The 22,760-nt window shown below is 44.1% G+C and overlaps 1 protein-coding gene across 1 annotated transcript; it reads left to right on the top strand.

Annotated features, from left to right (window-relative positions):
- Nucleotides 1-5,048: 5,048 nt before the first annotated feature.
- Nucleotides 5,049-22,696, top strand: LOC106604751 (sodium/hydrogen exchanger 6). The gene is made up of 16 exons (XM_014199743.2): nucleotides 5,049-5,670; nucleotides 6,341-6,540; nucleotides 7,249-7,326; nucleotides 7,440-7,516; nucleotides 7,924-8,036; nucleotides 8,331-8,436; nucleotides 10,530-10,671; nucleotides 11,117-11,222; nucleotides 11,332-11,420; nucleotides 11,542-11,655; nucleotides 11,951-12,062; nucleotides 13,482-13,635; nucleotides 13,839-13,869; nucleotides 13,994-14,079; nucleotides 18,837-18,942; nucleotides 19,204-22,696. Exons 1-16 carry the CDS (start codon nucleotides 5,388-5,390, stop codon nucleotides 19,480-19,482), a joined length of 2,076 nt encoding a protein of 691 aa, XP_014055218.1. The 5' UTR covers nucleotides 5,049-5,387; the 3' UTR covers nucleotides 19,483-22,696.
- Nucleotides 22,697-22,760: the final 64 nt, after the last annotated feature.

Below are 22,760 nucleotides of genomic sequence, written 5' to 3'. Positions count from 1 at the left end.
CAATCCCGACGCTGCGTTTTGACATTTAGAAACTATAATAATCATCACTTTCGCTGTGATTTCGAAACATATGGGCCTTATCTTTCTTCAGCGATAAAGAATCCTTCAAATAAAATAAAAAAGATACACTACATGACCAAAAGTATGTGGACACCTGCTCGTCGAACATATCATTCGGAAATCACGGGCATTAATATGGAGTTAGTCCCCCTTTGCTGCTATAACAGCCTCCACTCTTATGGGAAAGCTTTCCACTAGATGTTGGAACATTGCTGCGGGGACTTGCTTCCATTCAGCCACAATAGCATTAGTGAGGTTGGGCGATTAGGCTTGGCTTGCAGTCAACTCCAATTCATCGCAAAGGTGTTCCATGAGGTTGAAGTCAGGTTTCTGTGCAGGCCAGTCATGTTCTTCCACACCAATCTCTACAAGGCATTTCTGTATGGACTTCGATTTGTACACAGGGACATTGTCATGCTGAAACAGGAAAGGGCCTTCCCCAAACTGTTCCCACAAAGTTGGAAGCGCATAATCATCTAGAATGTCATTGTATGCTGTAGCCAGCGCAAAGATGTTCCTTCACTGGAACTAAGGGGCATGGAAAACAGCCCCAGACCATTATTCCTCCACCAAACTTTACAGTTGGTACTATGCATTGGGGCAGGAAGCGTTCTCCCGGCATCCTCCAAACCCAGATTAGTCCATTGGACAGCCAGATGATGAAGCATGATTCATCACTCCAGAGAAAGCGTTTCCATTGATCCAGTCCAATGGCTGCAAGCTTTACACCACTCCAGCCGACGCTTTGCGTTGCGCATGGTGATCTTAGGCTTGTGTGCGGCTGCTCGTCCATTTCATGAAGCTCCCGACGAACAGTTATTGTGCTGATGTTGCTTCCAGAGGCAGTTTTGAACTTGGTAGTGAATGTTGAAACCAAGGACAGATGACACGCTTCAGCACTCGGCAGTCTCGTTTAGTGAGCTTGTGTGGCCTACCACTTCGTGGCTGAGCCGTTGTTGCTCCTAAACGTTTCCACTTCACAATAACAGCACTTACAGTTGACCGGGACAGTTTTAGCAGTGCAGAAATTTGATCAACTGACTTGTTGGAAAGGTGGCATGCTATGACGGTACTAGAGGAGGTTGGTGGCACCTTAATTGAGGAGGACGGGCTTGTGGTAATGACTGGAATGGTAACAAATACATCAAACAAGGTTTCCAGGTGTTTGATGCCATTCTATTTGCGCCATTCCGGCCATTATTATGAGCCGTTCTCCCCTCAGCAGCCTCCTGTGGACGGTGCCACGTTGAACGTCACTGAGCTCTTCAGTAAGGCCATTCTACTGCCAATGTTAGTCTATGGAGATTGCATGGCTGTGTGCTCAATTGTATACACCTGTCAGCAACAGGTGTGGCTAAAATAGTCAAATCCACTAATTTGAAGGGGTGTCCACATACTTTTGTATATATAGTGTACACTTATTGTAGCAGTTTTGCATAGATCATACAGGTATGGGTGCCTTCATCTGACAAAACTACACTTCCCGAGTTACGCTTACACTGTTTGGAGCATGCTATACAGCTAATTCTCACAGGTGGTCACCTCTTGTCTACAGTCTGTTTTCTATAAACAGGAGCTGTAACATGGAGATATGGCCCTGTGGGAACACTAACTCTTTCAAGGTGTGTATTAATTTAACCTTTCGTTTTTTTTCATGATTTCTCGCTGATATGAAAGCTATGGTCCGTACCGCAGGCGATGCATGTTAATGTTCAGACTGAGCATCAGGGATCTTAACAAAACTCCCCTCCCACAGAGACGCCTTCATGATCAAGGGCTAGATCCCTTCTAGCCATGACCCAGGCTAGGAAAAGAGTTCGATTAAATGCTTTCCTAACCTCTTATGAAAAGTCATTCCTGTCCTCGAGTACTCCCAACTGCACACATGTTCGTTGTAGCCCAGGACAAACATGCCTGATTCAACTCATTGAGGGCCTGATGATTAGGTGATAAATTGAATCAGGTGTGCTTGTCCAAAACTACAATAAAAATGTGTACTGTTGGGGGTACTTGAGGACCAAAGTTGGGAATCACTGCTGTAATCCATCCTTATTGTGGGCAGCCGCAGGACAAATTCACTCTCCAGCTCATGTGGTGCGTCATCGTGTTTTTTTTTCAAACTGACCTTCCCCACTGCAAATCAGTGTATAATAACAGATTAATATTCATCTTTAATGGTAGCTTTCTATACTGAACAAAAATATAAACGCAACGTGTAAATTGTCAGTTTCATGGGCTGAAATAAAATCTCCCAGAAATGTTTCATACGCACAAAGCTTATTGCGCTCAAATTTTGTGCACAAATTTGTTTGCATCCCAGTTAGTGAGTTTTTCTCCTTTGCCTAGATATTCCATCCACCTAACAGGTGTGGTGTCTCAAGAACATAGATGCACCTTATGCTGGGGACCAGAAAAGGCCACTAATGTGCCGATTTGTCCAACAACACAAAGCCACAGATGTGTCTGTTATAAAGCTCCTTTGTGGGGAAAAACTCATACTGTTTGGCTGGGCCTGGCTCCCAAGTGGGTGGGTCTAAGCCCTCCCAGGCCCACCTATGGCTGTGCCCCCGCCCAGTTGTGAAATCCATAGATTAGGAATAAATGAATTTATTTAAATTGACTGACGTTCTTATATGAACTGTAACTAAGTACAATCTTTGAAGTTAATATATAATATAATGAATATATTTTTCAGTGTAGTTAGCTGGCTAGCTACTGTAGCTGTCTGACAATTTCTAGTAACTTTAACTGATTTCAGTTAGCTTCACCGAAGACGAACTTCTAATATTCCATGTTAACAAAACGTGCATTTTATTTTGTAGGTACATTTTTTGTATTTTTGTTCTGCATGGTGACTACTTTGAAATGAAAAATAAAGAGCCTTATCGATGCACACATAGACTGATGCACACAGCAAACCGGAAAAGTCTTCATTAATTAGGCCTTACCTAAAATTCTAAGGGCACATTCCGCCACCTACTGGCCGGAATGGGAGCAGGACGGCCGCGCATCCCAAACCGACCCCTAGGACCTTTCTTACGTACTTTAGTGAATCAGAAATATATAGGTGATAGAATCCTCACGAAATCATATGATAAAGCCAATAACCAGCACCTAACTTGTGGACACATGTGTAGACTCTAAAATGTAATGTATTTATTTTTTGCAAAGGAAGGAAAAGATAGGTGCAGTTTATTGTGTTGGAACGAAGTTTCATGGTGCGTTCAAGACAACTTGGAAACTCTGAAATCTCCGAGTTAGAATTTGCGTAGAGCTTCCTATTGGTTGATTCTGATACTTTCCAAGTGGGAAAGTCTGAGCTGAATGCCGCGTTCACGTCATGTCGGAAACTCGGGACATACGAATTAAAATTAACGTAAATTATTTGCGTAGATCTTCCTATTGGTAGATCTTCTGATTGGTTGATTCTGACACAAGTGGGAAACTCGGGTGTCATAAACTCAGCAAAAAAAGAAATGTCCTCTCACTGTCAACTGTGTTTATTTTCAGCAAACTTAACATGTGTAAATATTTGTATGAACATAACATTCAACAACTGAGACATCAACTGAACAAGTTCCACAGACATGTGACTAACAGAAATTGAATAATGTGTCCCTGAACAAAGGGGGGATCAAAATCAAAAGTAACCGTCAGTATCTGGTGTGGCCACCAGCTGCATTAAGTACTGCAGTGCATCTCCTCCTCATGGACTGCACCAAAATTACCAGTTCTTGCTGTGAGATGATACCCCACTCTTCCACCAAGGCACCTGCAAGTTCCCGGACATTTCTGGGGGGAATGGCCCTAGCCCTCACCCTCTGATCCAACAGGTCCCAGACGTGCTCAATGGGATTGAGATCCGGGCTCTTCGCTGGCCATGGCAGAACACTGACATTCCTGTAGGAAATCATGCACAGAACAAGCAGTATGGCTGGTGGCATTATCATGCTGGAGGGTCATGTGAGGATGAGCCTGCAGGAAGGATACCACATGAGGGAGGAGGATGTCTTCCCTGTAACGCACAGCATTGAGATTGCCTGCAATGACAACAAGCTCAGTCCCGATGATGCTATGACACACCGCCCCAGACCATGACGGACCCTCCACCTCCAAATCGATCCCGCTCCAGAGTACAGGCCTCGGTGTAAAGCTCATTCCTTCAACAATAAACGCGAATCCGACCATCACCTCTGGTGAGACAAAACCGCGACACGTCAGTGAAGAGCACTTTTTGCCAGTCCTGTCTGGTCCAGCGACAGTGGGTTTGTACCCATAGGCGACGTTGTTGCCGGTGATGTCTGGTGAGGACCTGCCTTACAACAGGCCTACAAGCCCTCAGTCCAGCCTCTCTCAGCCTATTGTGGACTGTCTGAGCACTGATGGAGGGATTGTGCGTTCCTGGTGTAACTCGGGCAGTTGTTGCCATTCTGCAGGTGTGATGTTCGGATGTACCGATCCTGTGCAGGTGTTGTTACACGTGGTCTGCCACTGTGAGGCCGATCAGCTGTCCGTCCTGTCTCCCTGTAGCGCTGTCTTAGGCGTCTCACAGTACGGACATTGCAATTTATTGCCCTGGCCACATCTGCAGTCCTCATGCCTCCTTGCAGCATGCCTAAGGCACGTTCACGCAGATGAGCAGGGACCCTGGGCATCTTTCTTTTGGTGTTTTTCAGAGTCAGTAGAACATCCTCTTTAGTGTCCTAAGTTTTCATAACTGTGACCTTAATTGCCTACTGTCTGTAAGTTGTTAGTGTCTTAACCGTTCCACAGGTGCATGTTCATTAATTGTTTATGGTTCATTGAACAAGCATGGGAAACAGTGTTTAAACCCTTTACAATGAAGATCTGTTAAGTTATTTGGATTTTTACGAATTATTTTTGAAAGACAGGGTCCTGAAAAAGGAACGTTTCTTTTTTTATGAGTTTATTTCTATAACGAGTAAGCAAGTCAAAATTGCCGAGTTTCCGTCAGGACCTTAACACGGCACACCTTTCTACAGGGAGTTTCCAAGTCGGAAATGTCCGAGTTCTGAGTTGTCTTTTGCCGTGTTTACGTTAGATTTGGTTTTAGTCGTTTTGAATCATATAGAGTTCGTTCCTAAATCTATATATAGTTTGGCACAATAGTCGTTAATACGGTAACACATTTTTTTTTTATCATACCAATATCCAAAAGGACTTTTACTTTGAAATAAAAATAATCACTTTTCCTTCCGGAATCATCCATCTACTGTTGCTGTCTCCGCTTAGTTAGCTTGCATGAAATATCTTTCTAGAAACCTCGAATAACGACGACGTACTTTCTTGAAGACTGAATCGTCAAAATGGGTTACAATAAATTCCGAGTCAACGCTACTCGGAAGATGTCGAAGACGTTAGCTCTGACTGTTCTAGCCTGTTTGTCGTTCTGCATCTGTGTTTGCAGGGCAGAGGATAGTGCCATGGAGAACATGGTAACAGAGAGGAAGGTTGAGGATAACCACAGACAAGACAGTGCCGACCTGCTGATTTTCATCATGCTCCTAACCCTCACGATTTTAACAATATGGTTATTCAAGCACCGTCGTTTCAGGTTTTTGCATGAAACGGGACTGGCTATGATCTATGGTGAGTATGGGTGAGAGGCCTCCATGTCAGGAGACTGCATGATGTCGTCATTACTTATCGTCATACTTCGTTGCGATGCGACCAAGATACTTCTGTGATAATGCTGGACTTTCGATAGTCTCTGACGAGTCCAGCACAATGTCAAAAGTCTATTGGTTGCATAGAAGCTACGTCATACTGTTTATGTAGCTACAGGTCACGCATTGTATGTTTATTGACATTTGCTGGAAATCTGGTAACATTGTTGTCATTCGAATAGGGATGCTGTCGGGACAACACAAGTCTCCGGCAATAGTGAGGCCTACAATGGCCATATCTCTAAATTAGATCTCTGTTGTTGGTGTTTGGAATAATATTTATGCCTTATCAGTTTTGCTACTGTGTGCTAGTACTAAACCCATACCGTTCAATGTCACACACCCAGCAAGGTCCAACTTAATTAGCAGTGTTTTTTTCTTTAAGTATTTTTCTTTAGTTGCTCTGAACACTTCATGCACTTCCTGAAGTCCCACAGGTCACCTTGCATTCTTCAATGGAATGTTAGCTGGTTATTTATTTACATTGCGCATGGTGGTGTTCCGGCATGAAGGGCAGAGAGGACAACTGATAGATGCAATTCGGTATTTGTTAACCCAAGTTCATTCACTCTGTTCCCTCGCTCTCCCTCCAGGCGTGCTGGTTGGGGTGGTCCTGCGCTATGGTATCCACGTGCCCCGTGACATTAGTAACGTCACCCTCAGTTGCCATGTCAACGCCAGCCCGCCCACGCTGCTCGTCAACGTCAGCGGCAAGTTCTACGAGTACACGCTGAAGGGCGAGATCAGCGCCTCTGAGATCAGTGATGTACAAGACAACGAGATGCTTCGCAAGGTAGAGTCCCAAACACGTGGCCATTTATTAATTATGAAACATGAAATGATGGCTTGACTGACCAGAAAAGTGGCTGCTTCCACATAAGTCGTGGATATTGTCTAAATGTGTTTTTTTTCTTCAAATCTAAACCGCTGTTTGGGAGGCTTTGTACAACTCAGACAAATTGGTTGCCTTTCTTAACATATTTCCTTTCTATCGTTCCCTAGGCATTTTCCACACGTACTCACTGTCTAATACACATGCACACTGTGTCTAACTCGGTGCACAACATAGGTCATCAGTCTTGTCCCGAGGTAGCCTACAGAGCACTGTTATTCAATGCAACTACTTTTGTGAAAATGTAAACAAATAATATAAATCTTCAGATTTTTCAGAGGGTGCTGCAGGACCCTCAGCATCCATACTTCCTGTGGCTATGTGACAGTGGTTTCCCAACCTTTTTTGGTTACTGTACCACCAATAGATTTTTTTGCGCTGCCCAGAGTACTCCCTTATGTAACTTTTACCAGTAGGCCTATGGTCTCATGAGTTTTCTTAAGGTAACAACAATGATGGAAAATGAAAATGGACCCTAGTTAGTTATTGTTACATGCATTTATAATTGGGTTATAACAACAACAAAAATCACATTTTATTATAGTCAGTGGGACACTGTACTGTACAGTGATGTAATATAACCCTTCTGAGTTTTTCTTCTTTTCTCAGGTGACCTTTGACCCTGAGGTGTTCTTCAACATCCTCCTGCCCCCTATCATCTTCCATGCCGGCTACAGTCTGAAGAGGGTAAGGCATGTGGTTGGTTAGTTTAAAAGTTGAATCCATAGTTAAATATCACAGTGCGGATTTGTTTGTCGGTAATATTTAGGCCTAATACTTCACATAACTCTATCTCTCAGAGACACTTCTTCAGGAACATGGGGTCCATCCTGGCCTACGCCTTTCTGGGAACAGTCATATCATGTTTCATCATTGGGTGAGTTCATAGCAGCTGGACTTTTATTGTCATGAGTCTTGCCATGGAGGCCGAACTGAGCGATTTCCGCTAGGTGGGCCAGCTGCAAAGTCAAAATTCATTAAAATAAAGATTTGCATTTTGATCTTAAGGTTAGGCATTAGGGATAGCAGTATGGTTAAGGTTAGAGTTAGGTTTAGGTTTAAAATCTGATATTATGACTTTGTGGCTGTGCCAGCTACTGACCACTCTGCGGAGCTGCCTCCAGGGCAAGATTCATGACAACAAATGCCAACCTGCAAGTTTACACCCAGCTATACTGTATTATGTATGCGTTACATCTTTGCGTGTTCATACACCTTTAGTCCTTGGTGTGACCTGTCAGAGAAATGCTGAACTGAGGTAATATGATCTCTACCTCTGTGCAGGTTGCTGATGTACGGCTGTGTCACGCTGATGAAGCAGGTGGGACAGCTTGACGGGGACTTTTTCTTCACAGACTGTCTGTTGTTTGGAGCCATTGTCTCTGCAACTGACCCAGGTACAGACCCTGTTCATCTCAGTCACCTCTTTAGGACACTCAATAACGGACCACGCGGTAATGGTTCAACCGCTTGCTTCAGCAGTAATATGCCTAGTCATATATTGTTATCCAAAGGGGGTTTTCCTGATTCACAAGCTGCAAAAACGTATTTGAGGCTACGGTGTCTCAAAATGAACAAACAGTACTATTGCTGCTTTTTTTTCTAGTTTTTCAAGCAAAGGTCTGTTAAGGGAGTATGCAGCCGAACTGAAGCATGTGGAAGCCTTTACTTTACTGTCTCCTGTCCTGCAGTGACGGTGCTGGCCATCTTCAACGAGCTGCAGGTGGACGTGGATCTGTACGCTCTGCTGTTCGGAGAGAGCGTTCTCAACGACGCCGTGGCCGTGGTGCTGTCCTCGTGAGTCCTCCGTCTTAACCTGACACACCTGTCTACCGCCTGTCTGTCTCCTTGACACACTCACGTTGTGAAGTTCGGTATTTGTCTTTGTGATCCATTGTTGTGAAGCTTTGGCTGACAAACCTCATCTTTCGAACAGCTGTGCTTTTGGAACTGTTTTAGATATTTTGGGCTGGATAAGGTGGAAGGTTTGTCCTAGTCTCTCACACACACACGCACATGGACATGCACACACAAACACCCCACACACCCTCAACCAAATGTTCTTCGGTATTGATTATCCAGTGTGTGACCTGGTTGTACTAAACCAATAACTGTTATTAATGTTGTGGATTGTGTGAGATTGACCCTTTGGTAACCCTAACCAGTACCTTCCCTCTGCCCGGGAACTCTGATTATTTTCAGAATTCTAATGTATTATGGTCGGCTCAGCGCGGGGGTGCGGCACGCCCCTGGAGCCAATCAATCAGCCAATCAGTGGGTAGAGGGCGTGGCGGCGACGCGAGACACTCCCCTGAACGGGTGTGCTTGCTCAGAGTGCTTTTGCGGTGGCTTCTTTTTGCATCGTCAGAACATGCACGGCAAATGACCAGCCGTTACACCCCAGATAGTAGCTAGGCAGCACAAGTACATCCCTTATGCGGATAGTTCACGCCGACATCAAAAGTGTGTCAGATGTTTGCGTAACTTAAAAGCTATATAGTGCTGAGCCTATATTTCATGGCATCTGTTTTGTGGATCTTGAGGTATGCATTAGGTCAACTCTTGAGTCCTCAATTCAAAATGGAAGCCAGTTCTCGTGGTGTAGAATCCTGGTGATTTGCTGTTTGGGTGACAGGTGTTTATTACGTCCCCAATTTGCATGGTCCTGCTGCTCGGCTCTAACCCCTTTGCCCTTCCTCTCTCTGTCTTCTCGGTCAAACCGCTTTCTCACTCACTGCTTTTCTCTCAGCCATGTACTTATGCCCTCGTAATGATGTTATGTAAGAGAATTGTAAAATTTTTAAGGGAATACTGATAACCCTCTTATTTGATAAGTTTAACACAGATTTATTTTGCTGCCGCATGAGCCGGAATTGTATAAAGAGGTTGGATTTATTGGAATTTGGATTTAACCATGTTATCCAGAATCACTAATTCCAAGCTTCAGCTAATCTTTCACGAGTGGTTCCCCATATCTGAGTTGAAAAACCCATGCCCAATAGTCCCTCTGGTCTGACTTGAATGGAAAGCTGTTGGAAGTATTTCTGCTACAGTCAGTACTGAGAGATACCTTAAGACTGGGTAGCTAGTAGTCCCATAGAACCCTCCAGTGTAGAACATTGCTGCTAAGAGGATGGTATCACTTCATACACAGGACCGTACTTACTAGCGGATGTCCATACACAAATATGTGCACCAGTGGAGGCTGGTAGGGGGAGCTATAGGAGGACGGGCTCATTGTAACGGCTGGAATGGAATCAATGGAACGGTATCAGACATGGAAACATGGAAAGCATATTCCGTTCCATGTATTCCAGTCCAGCCGTTACAATGAGCCCATCCTCCTATAGCTCCTCCCACCAGCCTCCACTGATGTGCACATACTGTAGTAAAATTTCTTAATGGGTTTTCCATGTGAAACTACGATAGTCATTGTAGATATTGACACAGCGAGCCACTATATATTTGCATAAGAGAGTCATCTGCACTTCAAACAGACCGGGCATGCAGATGTTAGTGCTAGTGCTGTACAGTGCCTCTTGGGTCATTAGGATCATCAGAGTCATTGTATGAAGGCCTCCCCTGGTCTGTAGGGATATACCTGGTACACCATACCTTAGTTCGGATATCATTGGGGATTTTTCAAGATGGTTCAACCTTTTTCAGGATGGAAGCACATTTTGTTAACCAGCTCTCTAGGTCTAACCGTACTAATGATCTATGGTTCGTTCATTTCTCATGCCCAGAAATGATACAGTAAATACCGGTATTTAATTTCCATTTCCACCCTCGTAACCCTTCATCCATCCACATAGGCCGCTTGAGCTACTCTATTATTTTGCACCTTTTCTGGGATTGACTGTGTGTGTGTGTGTGTGTGTGTGTACCAGGTCCATCGTGTCGTACCAGCCGGAGGGGGACAACAGTCACACCTTTGAGGTGATGGCCATGTTGAAGTCTTTTGGGGTGTTCCTTGGTGTCTTCAGTGGATCCTTCGCCCTGGGAGTGGCCACCGGGGTCATGACGGCGCTCATATCCTTTAGTCAATTATGTACTTCCTTTGTGTGATTTTGAGTGTCTAGATTTTGCAAATATTGATATTACAGTAACAGCAAGGTTACAAACAGATGGAAATGCTTTGGTCTTGTATTCGAATGGATGAAGTAGATTCTTAGCCTAGCGGTTAAGAGCGTCGGGCCAGTAACCGAAAGGTCGCTGGTTTGAATCCCAGAGCCAACGAGGGAAACAATCTATCGACGTGACCTTGAGCTTGGCACTAATTGCTCTTGTAAGTCGCTCTGGATAAGAGCGTCTGCTAAATGGCTAAAATGTAAAAGTGTTTTTGGTATTGTCAACTTGCTAGTTGCTATATATTGACCTCATTGCTCTGGAGTCTAAGCTGTTCTTTTCAGTGTTTGGTGAGTTGTGTAGTGTGGTCGTTTTCATGACGCATTCTCTCCTTGACTGTTATCCTCACGTCACCAAGTTCACTAAGCTGAGGGACTTCCAGCTACTGGAGACGGCTCTCTTCTTCCTCATGTCCTGGAGCACCTTCTTAATGGCAGAGGCCTGTGGCTTCACAGGTAACCAATCATCTTACTGAACCGGTCATGGCGCCCCCCCCCCCCAAAGGTTATTTTTCATGACCCAGTTTATTATGGTGTGTCTGGTGGTTGTTGTTTGTCTCTGCAGGTGTGGTGGCGGTGCTTTTCTGCGGGATCACTCAGGCTCATTACACCTTCAACAACCTGTCCCCTGAATCACAGGACAGGACCAAACAGGTGAGGACCACGTTTGCCATTGCATTTATTTACTGCGAGCTACGCTGGACCGCAATGTCATCTGCTAAATATTGACGTTCCATCATGGTCCCTAAAAGGTTGTTTTTGTGTTGTCCTGTAGTTGTTTGAGCTGCTGAACTTCCTGGCAGAGAATTTCATCTTCTCCTACATGGGTCTGGCCCTGTTCACCTTCCAGAACCACATCTTCAACCCCACCTTCATCGTGGGCGCTTTTGTATCCTCCCTCATAATGCAATGAGATGATGGGAGTAGAGCAGGCAACCCTAGTCTAAGAGTAGAGTATAGGGGTTAAACTGTAAGACTGGGTGGGAATGGCATAATCAATGACAAACTGGGCATTATTTAACTGTTATTTAACCACTGTAGTCAGAGTAAGTAGCATTACTGGTCATCTAAGTACAGAATTTGTTTGTAATGCTGGGAAGGCACTAGACTGAAATGTTTTTTTTCAGGACATTGCTAGTTTCTTTACCCTCTATGGACCTCTCCTTGACAACAATCACTCCCAGCTGGCAGTGTTCCTGGGCAGAGCAGCCAACATCTACCCCCTGTCCTTCCTGCTCAACCTGGGACGCAGGAACAAGATCAGCTCCAACTTCCAGCACATGATGATGTTTGCAGGTACTGCATTTCCACAGGCAGCCCAATTCTGATCATTTTCCCAATTATTGTCTAAAGAGCTGTTGGAATTTGTCAAAAGACTAATTGGTGGAAATAAAGATTGGAATGTGGCCAGGCGGAGATCAGGCGCCACCATTTTTCCTTTTTTAATCACTAGATTAGACAACATTGTATTTACTTGAAGAGAAAAGGTGATGATAACATATCGCTTTCTGTCCAGTTTCTGGGTTTCAATTAATGAAATATCTGCCACAATGTTTATATTTATTATTATTTTAAAACGTTTTTGGGGGAAATTTAAAAAAGTGCAGAGGCTGGGATATCCTGCCACTTTTTGAACTATGTTGATTTATGAGTCTGATTTCTTGTGTCCAGTGATTTTTAGGAGTCACTGTCCTGCCATTACATCCTTAGTCTTCTGAAGCTCAGTTGATAGAGAAGCGCTTGCAACGCCAGGACAGTCAGTTTGATTCAATATTATTATTATTATTATTAACTATAAATATAGAAAAAACAAGTCATACCAGAACGTGTTGTATTGACCACTATGTAACTGTACTAACTGATTGTCATGTGATGACGATTGAGACTGTTTACAGAGTTCCCACACCTGCGACGTTATCTAACAAAAAGCTATTTTAATTGATATGACTTGTGGAGAGAGACACGCTGCTTGTCACTTGTGCGCACACATACGAACTGGGTGGTTCGAGCCCTGAATGCTGATTGGCTTTGTTTAGGTTCTAAATAGTCGAGTAAGAACTCGACGGACACTGTGAAATCTTAAACCAAGTTTTATTCTTCCCAAAGGATCGAAGAGCTGAATCGACAAAAACATGTTCACAATAGTGGTGGTATTTGTACCCCACTTTGGACGGAGTCTCCTCCTTCTCGCTAAACATTGTATCTTTATGGCTAGGCGGGAAACTAAGTGATACAGGCAGGAAACCTTTCCTTCTCCCTTAACGTGACCTGATCTCGACCCCCTTCATCTCTAATCCATGGCTCTCTCCCCTTTATCAATGCCTGCCACGTGATCGTTTTCCATACTCAGTACATTCCAAGCATAATTGCACCCACCATATACCTTCCCCCTACAGATAACCATTAACCTCTGGTGTAGCCCCTCAGCTATGGCACCCCTCAGGTCTCTCTAATGATTAATAACATTTAAAGTTCAGAAATCCATACCCATCAGCTGACAGCCGTGGTATATCAGACCGTATAACACGGGTATGACAAAACATTTCTTCTTACCGCTCTAATTACATTGGTAACCAGTTAATAATAGCAATAAGGAACCACCAGACACTCCGCGTTGCGTCGCGCTTAAGAACAGCCCATAGCTGTGGTATATTGGCCATATACCACACCCTCTCGTGCCTTATTGCTTAAATAACCCCTCCTTGTCCTCCCTAGGGTTGCGTGGGGCGATGACCTTTGCCCTCTCCATCCGGGACACGGCTACCTACGCCCGTCAGATGATGTTCACAACCACCCTCCTCATCGTCTTCTTCACTGTATGGGTCTGTGGAGGCGGAACCACCCAGATGCTTTCATGCCAGCACATACGGTAGGTCCACCGTGGGGGTCGAAAGTCAAAGTTTGGGGTTGTTGGTGTATGTCTTTTTTTTTTTTTTGCCTTCAAACTGAACCTTTTGATGTTTATTCTAATTTAGGATATACACAGCACGTAGAGTTGTCTGTCCAGTTTCAGTATGATCGTCTGTGAACAATGATCTGGTAGACTCATTTGTGTTTCTGCATTTCTAACAGTGTGGGTGTAGATTCGGATGCAGATAACTCAGTGAGTATTAAGCCTATGAATATTGAGTTATTTGACTTGAATGCTGTAATCATCTGATTGAATGTAGTGCTGTTGTTTTGAGTGGATCTCTGTATCTGTCTTTTCTGTGACTCTGTCTCCTCAGATGAGCATTACAGAGGGATCAGAGCGGCGGAGCACTAAACACGAGAGTGCCTGGCTCTTCAGGATCTGGTACAACTTTGACCACAAGTATCCTTTGGTGTCACTCCCATCAGCACACAGCAGATGGCACTCCAGTGACAGATTCATTCATTTCAATATCCAGTATACAGTGAGGGGGGGAAAAGTATTTGATCCCCTGCTGATTTTGTACGTTTGCCCACTGACAAAGAAATGATCAGTCTTATAATTTTAATGGTAGGTTTATTTGAACACTGAGAGACAGAATAACAACAAAAAAATCCAGAAAAACGCATGTCAAAAATGTCATAAAATGCTTTGCATTTTAATGAGGGAAATAAGCACTTATAATTCACTATCACTATTCCAGTTGGTCAGAAGTTTACATACACTAAGTTGACTTAGTGCCTTTTAAACAGCTTGGAAAATTCCAGAAAATGAAGTCATGGCTTTAGAAGCTTCTGTTAGGCTAATTACATTTACATTTACGTCATTTAGCAGACGACATCATTTGAGCCAATTGGAGTTCAAACTCAGTGCCTCTTGGCTTAACATTATGGGAAAATCAAAAGAAATCAGCCAAGACCTCAGAAAAGAAATTGTAGACCTCCAAGTCTGGTTCATCCTTGGGAGCAATTTCCTAATGCCTGAAGGTACCACGTTCATCTGTACAAACAATAGTACGCAAGTATAAACACCATGGGACCACGCAGCCGTCATACCACTCAGGAAGGAGACGCATTCTGTCTCCTAGAGATGAACGTACTTTGGTGCGACAAGTGCAAATCAATCCCAGAATAACAGCAAAGGACCTTGTGAAGATGCTGGAGTAAACGGGTACAAAAGTGTGTGTGTGTATACATACATACATACATCTCTCTCTCTAGCTCCACAGTAAAACGAGTCCTATGTCGACATAACCTGAAAGGCCGCTCAGCAAGGAAGAAGCCACTGCTCCAAAACCGCCATAAAAATTCCAGACTACGGTTTGCAACTGCACATGGGGACAAAGATCGTAATTTTTGGAGAAATGTCCTCTGGTCTGATGAAGCAAAAATGGAACTGTTTGGAGGAAAAAGGAGGAGGCTTGCAAGCCGACGAACACCATCCCAACCACCAAGCACAGGGGTGGCAGCATCATTTACATTTACATTTAAGTCATTTAGCAGACGCTCTTATCCAGAGCGACTTACAAATTGGTGCATTCACCTTATGATATCCAGTGGAACAACCACTTTACAATAGTGCATCTAAATCTTTTGGGGGGGGGTTAGATGGATTACTTTATCCTATCCCAGGTATTCCTTAAAGAGGTGGGGTTTCAGGTGTCTCCGGAAGGTGATGATTGTGGGGGTGCTTTGCTGCAGGAGGGACGGGTGCACTTCACAAAATAGATGGCATCATGAGGACGGAAAATTATGTGGATATATTGAAGCAACATCTCAAGACATCAGTCAGGAAGTTAAAGCTTGGTCGCAAATGGGTCTTTCAAATGGACAATGACCCCAAGCATACTTCCAAAGTTGTGGCAAAATGGCTTAAGGACAACAAAGTCAAGGTACTGGAGTGGCCATCACAAAACCCTGACCTCAATCCTATAGAAAATTTGTGGGCAGAACTGAAAACGCATGTGCGAGCAAGGAGACCTACAAACCTGACTCAATTACACCAGATCTGTCAGGAGGAATGAGCCAAAATTCACCCAACTTATTGTGGGAAGCTTGTGGAAGGCAACCCAAAACGTATGACCCAAGTTAAACAATTTAAAGGCAATGCTACCAAATACTAATTGAGTGTATGTAAACTTCTGACCCACTGGGAATGTGATGAAAGAAATAAAAGCTGAAATAAATCATTCTCTCTACTATTAATCTGACATTTCACATTCTTAAAATAAAGTGGTGATCCTAACTGACCTAAAACAGGGAATTTGTACTAGGATTAAATGTCAGGAATTGTGAAACTGAGTTTAAATACACCTTAGCCAAATATATTTAAACTTCCGACTTCATCTGTAAGTGTGCCTTGAATTCTAAATAAATCACTGACTGTCACCAGCAAAGTACCATTACACCACCTCCTCCATGCTTCACGGTGAGAATCCCACATGCAGAGATCATTCGTTCACCTACTCTGCGTCTCACAAAGACACAGCAATTGGAACCCAAAATCTCGAATTTGGACTCACCAGTCTAATTTCCATTGTTCGTGTTTCTTGGCCAAAGCAAGTCTCTTCTTCTTATTGGTGTCCTTTAGTAGTGGTTTCTTTGCAGCAATTTGACCATGAATGCCTGATTCACGCAGTCTCCTCTGAACAGTTGATGTTGAGATGTGTCTGTTATTTGAACTGTGTGAAAAATTTATTTGGGCTGCAATCTGAGGTGCAGTTAATTGCCTATTTCTGAGGCTGGTAACTCTAATGAACTTATCCTCTGCAGCAGAGGTAACTCTGGGTCTTCCTTTCCTGTGGTGGTCCTCATGAGAGCTAGTTTCATCATAGCACTTGATGGTTTTTGCGACTACACTTGAAAAAACTTTCGAAGTTCTTGACATTTTCCATGATTGACTGACGTTCATGTCTTAAAGTAATGATGGACTGTCGTTTCTCTTTGGTTATTTGAGCTGTTCTTACCATAATATGGACTTGGTCTTTTACCAAATAGCCCTATCTTCTGTGTACCGCCCCTACCTTGTCACAACACGAGGCACACCTGTTCATTGAAATGCATTTCAGGTGACTACCTCATGAAGCTGGTTGTGAGAATGCCAAGACTGTGCAAAGCTGTCATTAAGGCAAAGGGTGGCTACTTTGAAGAATCTCAAATATAAAATCTATTTTGATTTGTTTAACACTATATATATATATATATATATACAGCTCAAAAAAATAAAGGGAACACTAAAACAACATCCAAGATCTGAATGAAAGAAATAATCTTATTAAATACTTTTTTCTTTACATAGTTGAATGTGCTGACAACAAAATCACACACAAATAATCAATGGAAATCCAATTTATCAACACCTGGAGGTCTGGATTTGGAGTCACACTCAAAATTAAAGTGGAAAACTACACTACAGGCTGATCCAACTTTGATGTAATGTCCTTAAAACAAGTCAAAATGAGGCTCAGTAGTGTGTGGCCTCCACGTGCCTGTATGACCTCCCTACAATGCCTGGGCATGCTCCTGATGAGGTGGCGGATGGTCTCCTGAGGGATTTCCTCCCAGACCTGGACTAAAGCATCCGCCAACTCCTGGACAGTCTGTGGTGCAACGTGGCGTTGGTGGATGGAGCGAGACATGATGTCCCAGATGTGCTCAATTGGATTCAGGTCTGGGGAACGGGCGGGCCAGTCCATAGCATCAATGCCTTCCTCTTGCAGGAACTGCTGACACACTCCAGCCACATGAGGTCTAGCATTGTCTTGCATTAGGAGGAACCCAGGGCCAACCGCACCAGCATATGGTCTCACAAGGGGTCTGAGGATCTCATCTCGGTACCTAATGGCAGTCAGGCTACCTCTGGCGAGCACATGGTGCCACCCCACACCATGACTGACCCACTGCCAAATCGGTCATGCTGGAGGATGTTGCAGGCAGCAGAACATTCTCCACGGCATCTCCAGACTCTGTCACATCTGTCACGTGCTCAGTGTGAACCTGCTTTCATCTGTGAAGAGCACAGGGCGCCAGTGGCGAATTTGCCAATCTTGGTGTTCTCTGGCAAATGCCAAACGTCCTGCACGGTGTTGGGCTGTAAGCACAACCCCCACCTGTGGACGTCTGGCCCTCATACCACCCTCATGGAGTCTGTTTCTGACCGTTTTGAGCAGACACATGCACATTTGTGGCCTGCTGGAGGTCATTTTGCAGGGCTTTGGCAGTGCTTCTCCTGCTCCTCCTTGCACAAAGGCGGAGGTAGCGGTCCTGCTGCTGGGTTGTTGCCCTCCTACGGCCTCCTCCACGTCTCCTGATGTACTGGCCTGTCTCCTGGTAGCGCCTCCATGCTCTGGACACTACGCTGACAGACACAGCAAACCTTCTTGCCACAGCTCGCATTGATGTGCCATCCTGGATGAGCTGCACTACCTGAGCCACTTGTGTGGGTTGTAGACTCCGTCTCATGCTACCACTAGAGTGAAAGCACCGCCAGCATTCAAAAGTGACCAAAACATCAGCCAGGAAGCATAGGAACTGAGAAGTGGTCTGTGGTCCCCACCTGCAGAACCACTCCTTTATTGGGGGTGTCTTGCTAATTGCCTATAATTTCCACCTGTTGTCTATTCCATTTGCACAACAACATGTGAAATGTATTGTCAATCAGTGTTGCTTCCTAAGTGGACAGTTTGATTTCACAGAAGTGTGATTGACTTGGAGTTACATTGTGTTGTTTAAGTGTTCCCTTAATTTTTTTTGAGCAGTGTATATATTTTTGGGGGATGTACTTACTATTATTCTACAGTGTAGAAAATAGTAAAAATAAAAACTCTTGAATGAGTAGGTGTGTCAACTTTTGACTGGTACGGGGTATGGGGTATTATTTTGACCCCCAGTATGGGCTATTATTTGTGGATTAATTAGGGGGAAAACTAATGCTGTAATGTAACAATGTGGGAAAAGTAAAGTAGTCTGAATACTTTCCAAATGCACTGTATACAGTATGTGTGCAATTACTGCAATAACATACTATCCTACAGCAGTGGAGGCTGGTGTATTGAGGAAGAGGAGTATGGTTCACCTATAGTAAATCTCCATTCCGTATTTGAGCAGTTAGTTTTGATTCTCTGTGATACAGTTGAGGCCTTGACTATAACCCCTCTCCAGCTACCTGAAGCCCATCCTGACCCACAGCGGCCCTCCTCTTACCGTCACCATGCCTGCCTGCTGTGGACCACTGGCCAGATGCCTCACCAGCCCACAGGCCTACGAGGTCAGTCCCCACAAACCATGTGTTCCTATTAACCCTGTGACCCTGTTAGGGGGATTATGGTAATAGCGATGACATGTAGTGTTTTCTTCTTTGTCTTAATGAGTATCACAATGGATCACGTATCAACGAATGGACTCAAATGAAGAGTTGCCTATTTCATAAAAGCTAAAGAATTAGTTGAGTTATAACAGGAGTGTTTGATCAGTTAGAACTAGTGTTGACCTAGTCTTAAATGTTCCTTTCTCTCTTTCCTGCCACCAGAACGAGTGCCAGCTGAAGGACGACGACTCGGACCTCATCCTGACGGACGGGGACATCAGCCTGACCTACGGTGACATCACGGTGAGCACGGACGCCAGCGGCGCCCACACCAGCGCCGGGCCCGCGGGCACCACCTCCGCCGTCATCTCCGCTGACGACCTGGACCGCGAGCTGACGTACGGTGACCACGAGCTGGTGATGAGGGGCACCCGCCTGGTCCTGCCCATGGACGACTCCGAGCCCCCCCTCGCGGACCCCCGACACCGTATGCGGATGTGAGGCGAAAGAGAGGCCAGCTAGCCAGATGACCAATTCACTCTACTTCCTGCTCACCTTAATCTGCAGGAATGAGATCAAAGATCAGCAAGAGACTGGTCTCTCTCTCTCTGTTTGTCTCTCTGACTGTGCCTGTCTGTCTTTCTCTGACTGTCTTTCTCTCTCTCTCCTTTTCTCTCATACCGCTCATCTCTTTCTCACTCTCGCTCCTCTTTGAGTTTCTCAAGTGGCTAATCCATATCTCTACCTCATTCTTGTTTGCTCATTTTTACTCCTGTCGCCATCACTGTAATATGAAGTATTTATTCATGTTTTCTTTTGACTTGGTTAAGCCGATAGCTTTTCTCAGTTTGTCTTCTAATAGGACCACACTAAAATCACGTGGCAGTCTTGTCACAGTAGCGTTGTAGAGGACTCAATACGAGTCTATGCGCATGCATTAGTCTATGTGGAGGTCACAGTACAACAGCTCGTTTGTCTCTGTATCACAAGGTGTATAATAACGGTGACATGCTAACTGTGCATGCTAAATTGTGCATCCTTTTTCTATGCGTGGGGAGTGAGAAGGTTGAGGTGCTGATTTGAGTTTGTAGCCTTGTTTTTGGGTCTGATCCTGAATGTTACTGCCTTCTCTGTGTGATCCAAGGCATGCTGACTTGATTTAATGGCTCTGCGTTGCATTTTGTTGCTATGTGAATACGGTTACAATCAAGTGCCTCAGTGACCACTGTAGTTTATTTTCCCTTTTAGAAGTTATACACTCCTCCGTCCACAGGGTGGCGACGTTTTCTATGGGTGACAGGCTGTCTGCGTTTGAGCCGTTGGGCTGTGGACTGTTACAATGTTAAAGCCTGGTTGAATGACAATGGAAGGACAGAGTTCAGTCTGGTTTAGCCAGGCTAACAATGTAATTCCGCTCACTCTGTGTAACCTGGCACACGTCTTGGACTTCCCACAACGACCTTAGACTGTGACTTTGGGAGGGTTTGACACCTTATTTTAGAAGCTGATGTCACTCACCACAGATGCAGAAAGAAGGGCTGTCGTTTTGAATACCAGATCCAAATCTCCTGTACGGTGAAAGCTAGTGCCATTTCTCCTGCATTGACATTTTATGAAAAGAGTGCAGACAGCCTCAAAATACTTTGTATGTATTTTGCAACATACTAGAAGTACTTTAGCTACATAACTCATTGTCACTGTAATTATACTATACTGTATGTGTAACATGGTGAATATTTGATATTAGGGACTGCGATGTTACTATTATCAAACCTACTGTGGACTTTCTATCTGTGCTAAGCTCTTGCTTCCTACTGGCTAAGATCTATCTGGTTATTCACTGCGTTGAAGTAGTATACAGGGAACATGCTACAGTAGCTCTTGATCAAGGGTCAAATTTGCTTTGTTTTTGTCAAATTTGTCTGGAATTGACATTTTGTGGATCAACAATGTTTAATCTATTCATCATTTCTTATCCAATTCTATTTCAAATTGAATTTGCTTCATTTGGGATTATTTATGGGAATGGCCATGTCAAAAGATCGAGGGGCTGCTACTGGAGTTGCACTGTATGTACTGGACCGTAGTTCAACTGTTAACTGCCCTATTGACTACATTGTCCCTGATACTGTATGACGTTGTGATGTCTCGGATAGTATGTAGAAATCCCTTCACAATTTGAATAGGCAAATTGGGGTAACATTTCGGATTAAATGATTCAGAATAGATCTTTCGAGAAGAAAACAGAATGGTTGTACAAAAGGAATTTGTGCTAATCTTTATTTGTGTAAAATAACTATACAATCGGTTTGCATTAGACTTACACTAGTCTAATGTATCCTATATGCCTCGCTGTATATTGTATGGGGTTTGGCCTGATTTTATAGCTGATGCCTGGCCTCTGAGTAGCTCTTCTAAGCTTCTTGTCTATATGGGCTCTGCCCTGTGACTGGTCTGCGATCAGAGTGAGTAGCTCCTCTGAGCTACCTGGCTTTCATCTGCTCTACCCTTGTGACTGTTCTGGGATCAGCGGTGGCTGTTAATGTGGTGCAGCAGGAACTGACACCTGCCTGGCAACGCACTGTTGATATGGATGGAATCAGGCACTGTGCCAGACAACACTACAGCCGAGGGAGGGAGTAGGAGAGAGAATGAGGCAGGGTAGGAGCTGAGGAAAGGGAGGTAGAGCTGAATTGTGTCCATTTTTTCCTATAGTCAAAGCTATTAACTTTGCACCTGGGGTGGAGGAGAGTCGAAGGGAGGGGGGGGAGGAATGAAGAGGAGAGGAAGGGAGGCAGTTTACTAGACATGCCTTGGTCTTCCCCTCAGGGTTACCTCCTGCTGTGCAGGAACCTCTGACTGCACGTGTCTTCTCTCTTCGTTTTTATCAGGCATGCCTCTTGACGACACAATGTGCGGTTAATCATTTTTTTCCCTCTATTTTCTGTTCCGTTTCCCTCTATATTTTTTATTCTTGATGAAGAAGGGAAATAAGGCGAAAGCATTGAGGATGTTGCAGCATTTTTGCACTTGTCTTTTGAGAATCGTTTGTTTCATTTTGCTTCGATTGTCTTGCATGTGACATTTTGTCATACTTTTGAGCTGCTTTTTAACTGGCTTTGAATTACATATAATGAAATGAAAAGGAATTCACATGAATCCAGTGAAATATGATCATAATAACCTGTACATAAATTGATCTATGTTACCAAGAGAAACAAGATTGGCCTCATTGCCTCATTCCTTTTCCATGCCATTGACTGTCTTCACAACAACAAAAAGGTCAAAAATCAGGAGTGTGTACCAGTCTACCACTGACAGATCTAATGTTGTAGGTCAAAAAAGCCCCTTGTAGGTCTACTTATATTTGCCAGTACTGTTCTTACAGTATGTGTTACATTTTTTTTTTTGAACTGTCAATGGTAACTTGTAATTAACTTGTTGACACTAGTCTGAAGTAGCTGACCAAAGGGGCTTGTTGTACTCTGTTTTCAGACTGTCCACTCTGTGTTTATACTGCTACTTCGCTGTGTGTGTGCGCATGTTGTCTACACCTATGCGTGTGTGTGTCTGCTAATGCGTGTGTGTGCCACACTGTGCTCCCTCAGTGTTGCAGGTACTGACTGTTTACATCTCTGTAAATATTCCTCACCTGTTCCAAATTGCGTGCAAAATGTTCAATAAACAGAATCCTGTGTTTTGGATTAAACCCCTCTGTAATCGTGTCCTTATTGACTTGCTGATTTCACATCAACGTTATGATGTAGACACGATCTAGT

The sequence above is a fragment of the Salmo salar genome, chromosome ssa05, assembly GCF_905237065.1.
Source record: "Salmo salar chromosome ssa05, Ssal_v3.1, whole genome shotgun sequence".
NCBI lineage: Eukaryota > Metazoa > Chordata > Actinopteri > Salmoniformes > Salmonidae > Salmo > Salmo salar.
Note: the sequence above shows the minus strand (reverse complement) of the source record. Positions and strands in the feature narration are given on the sequence as shown.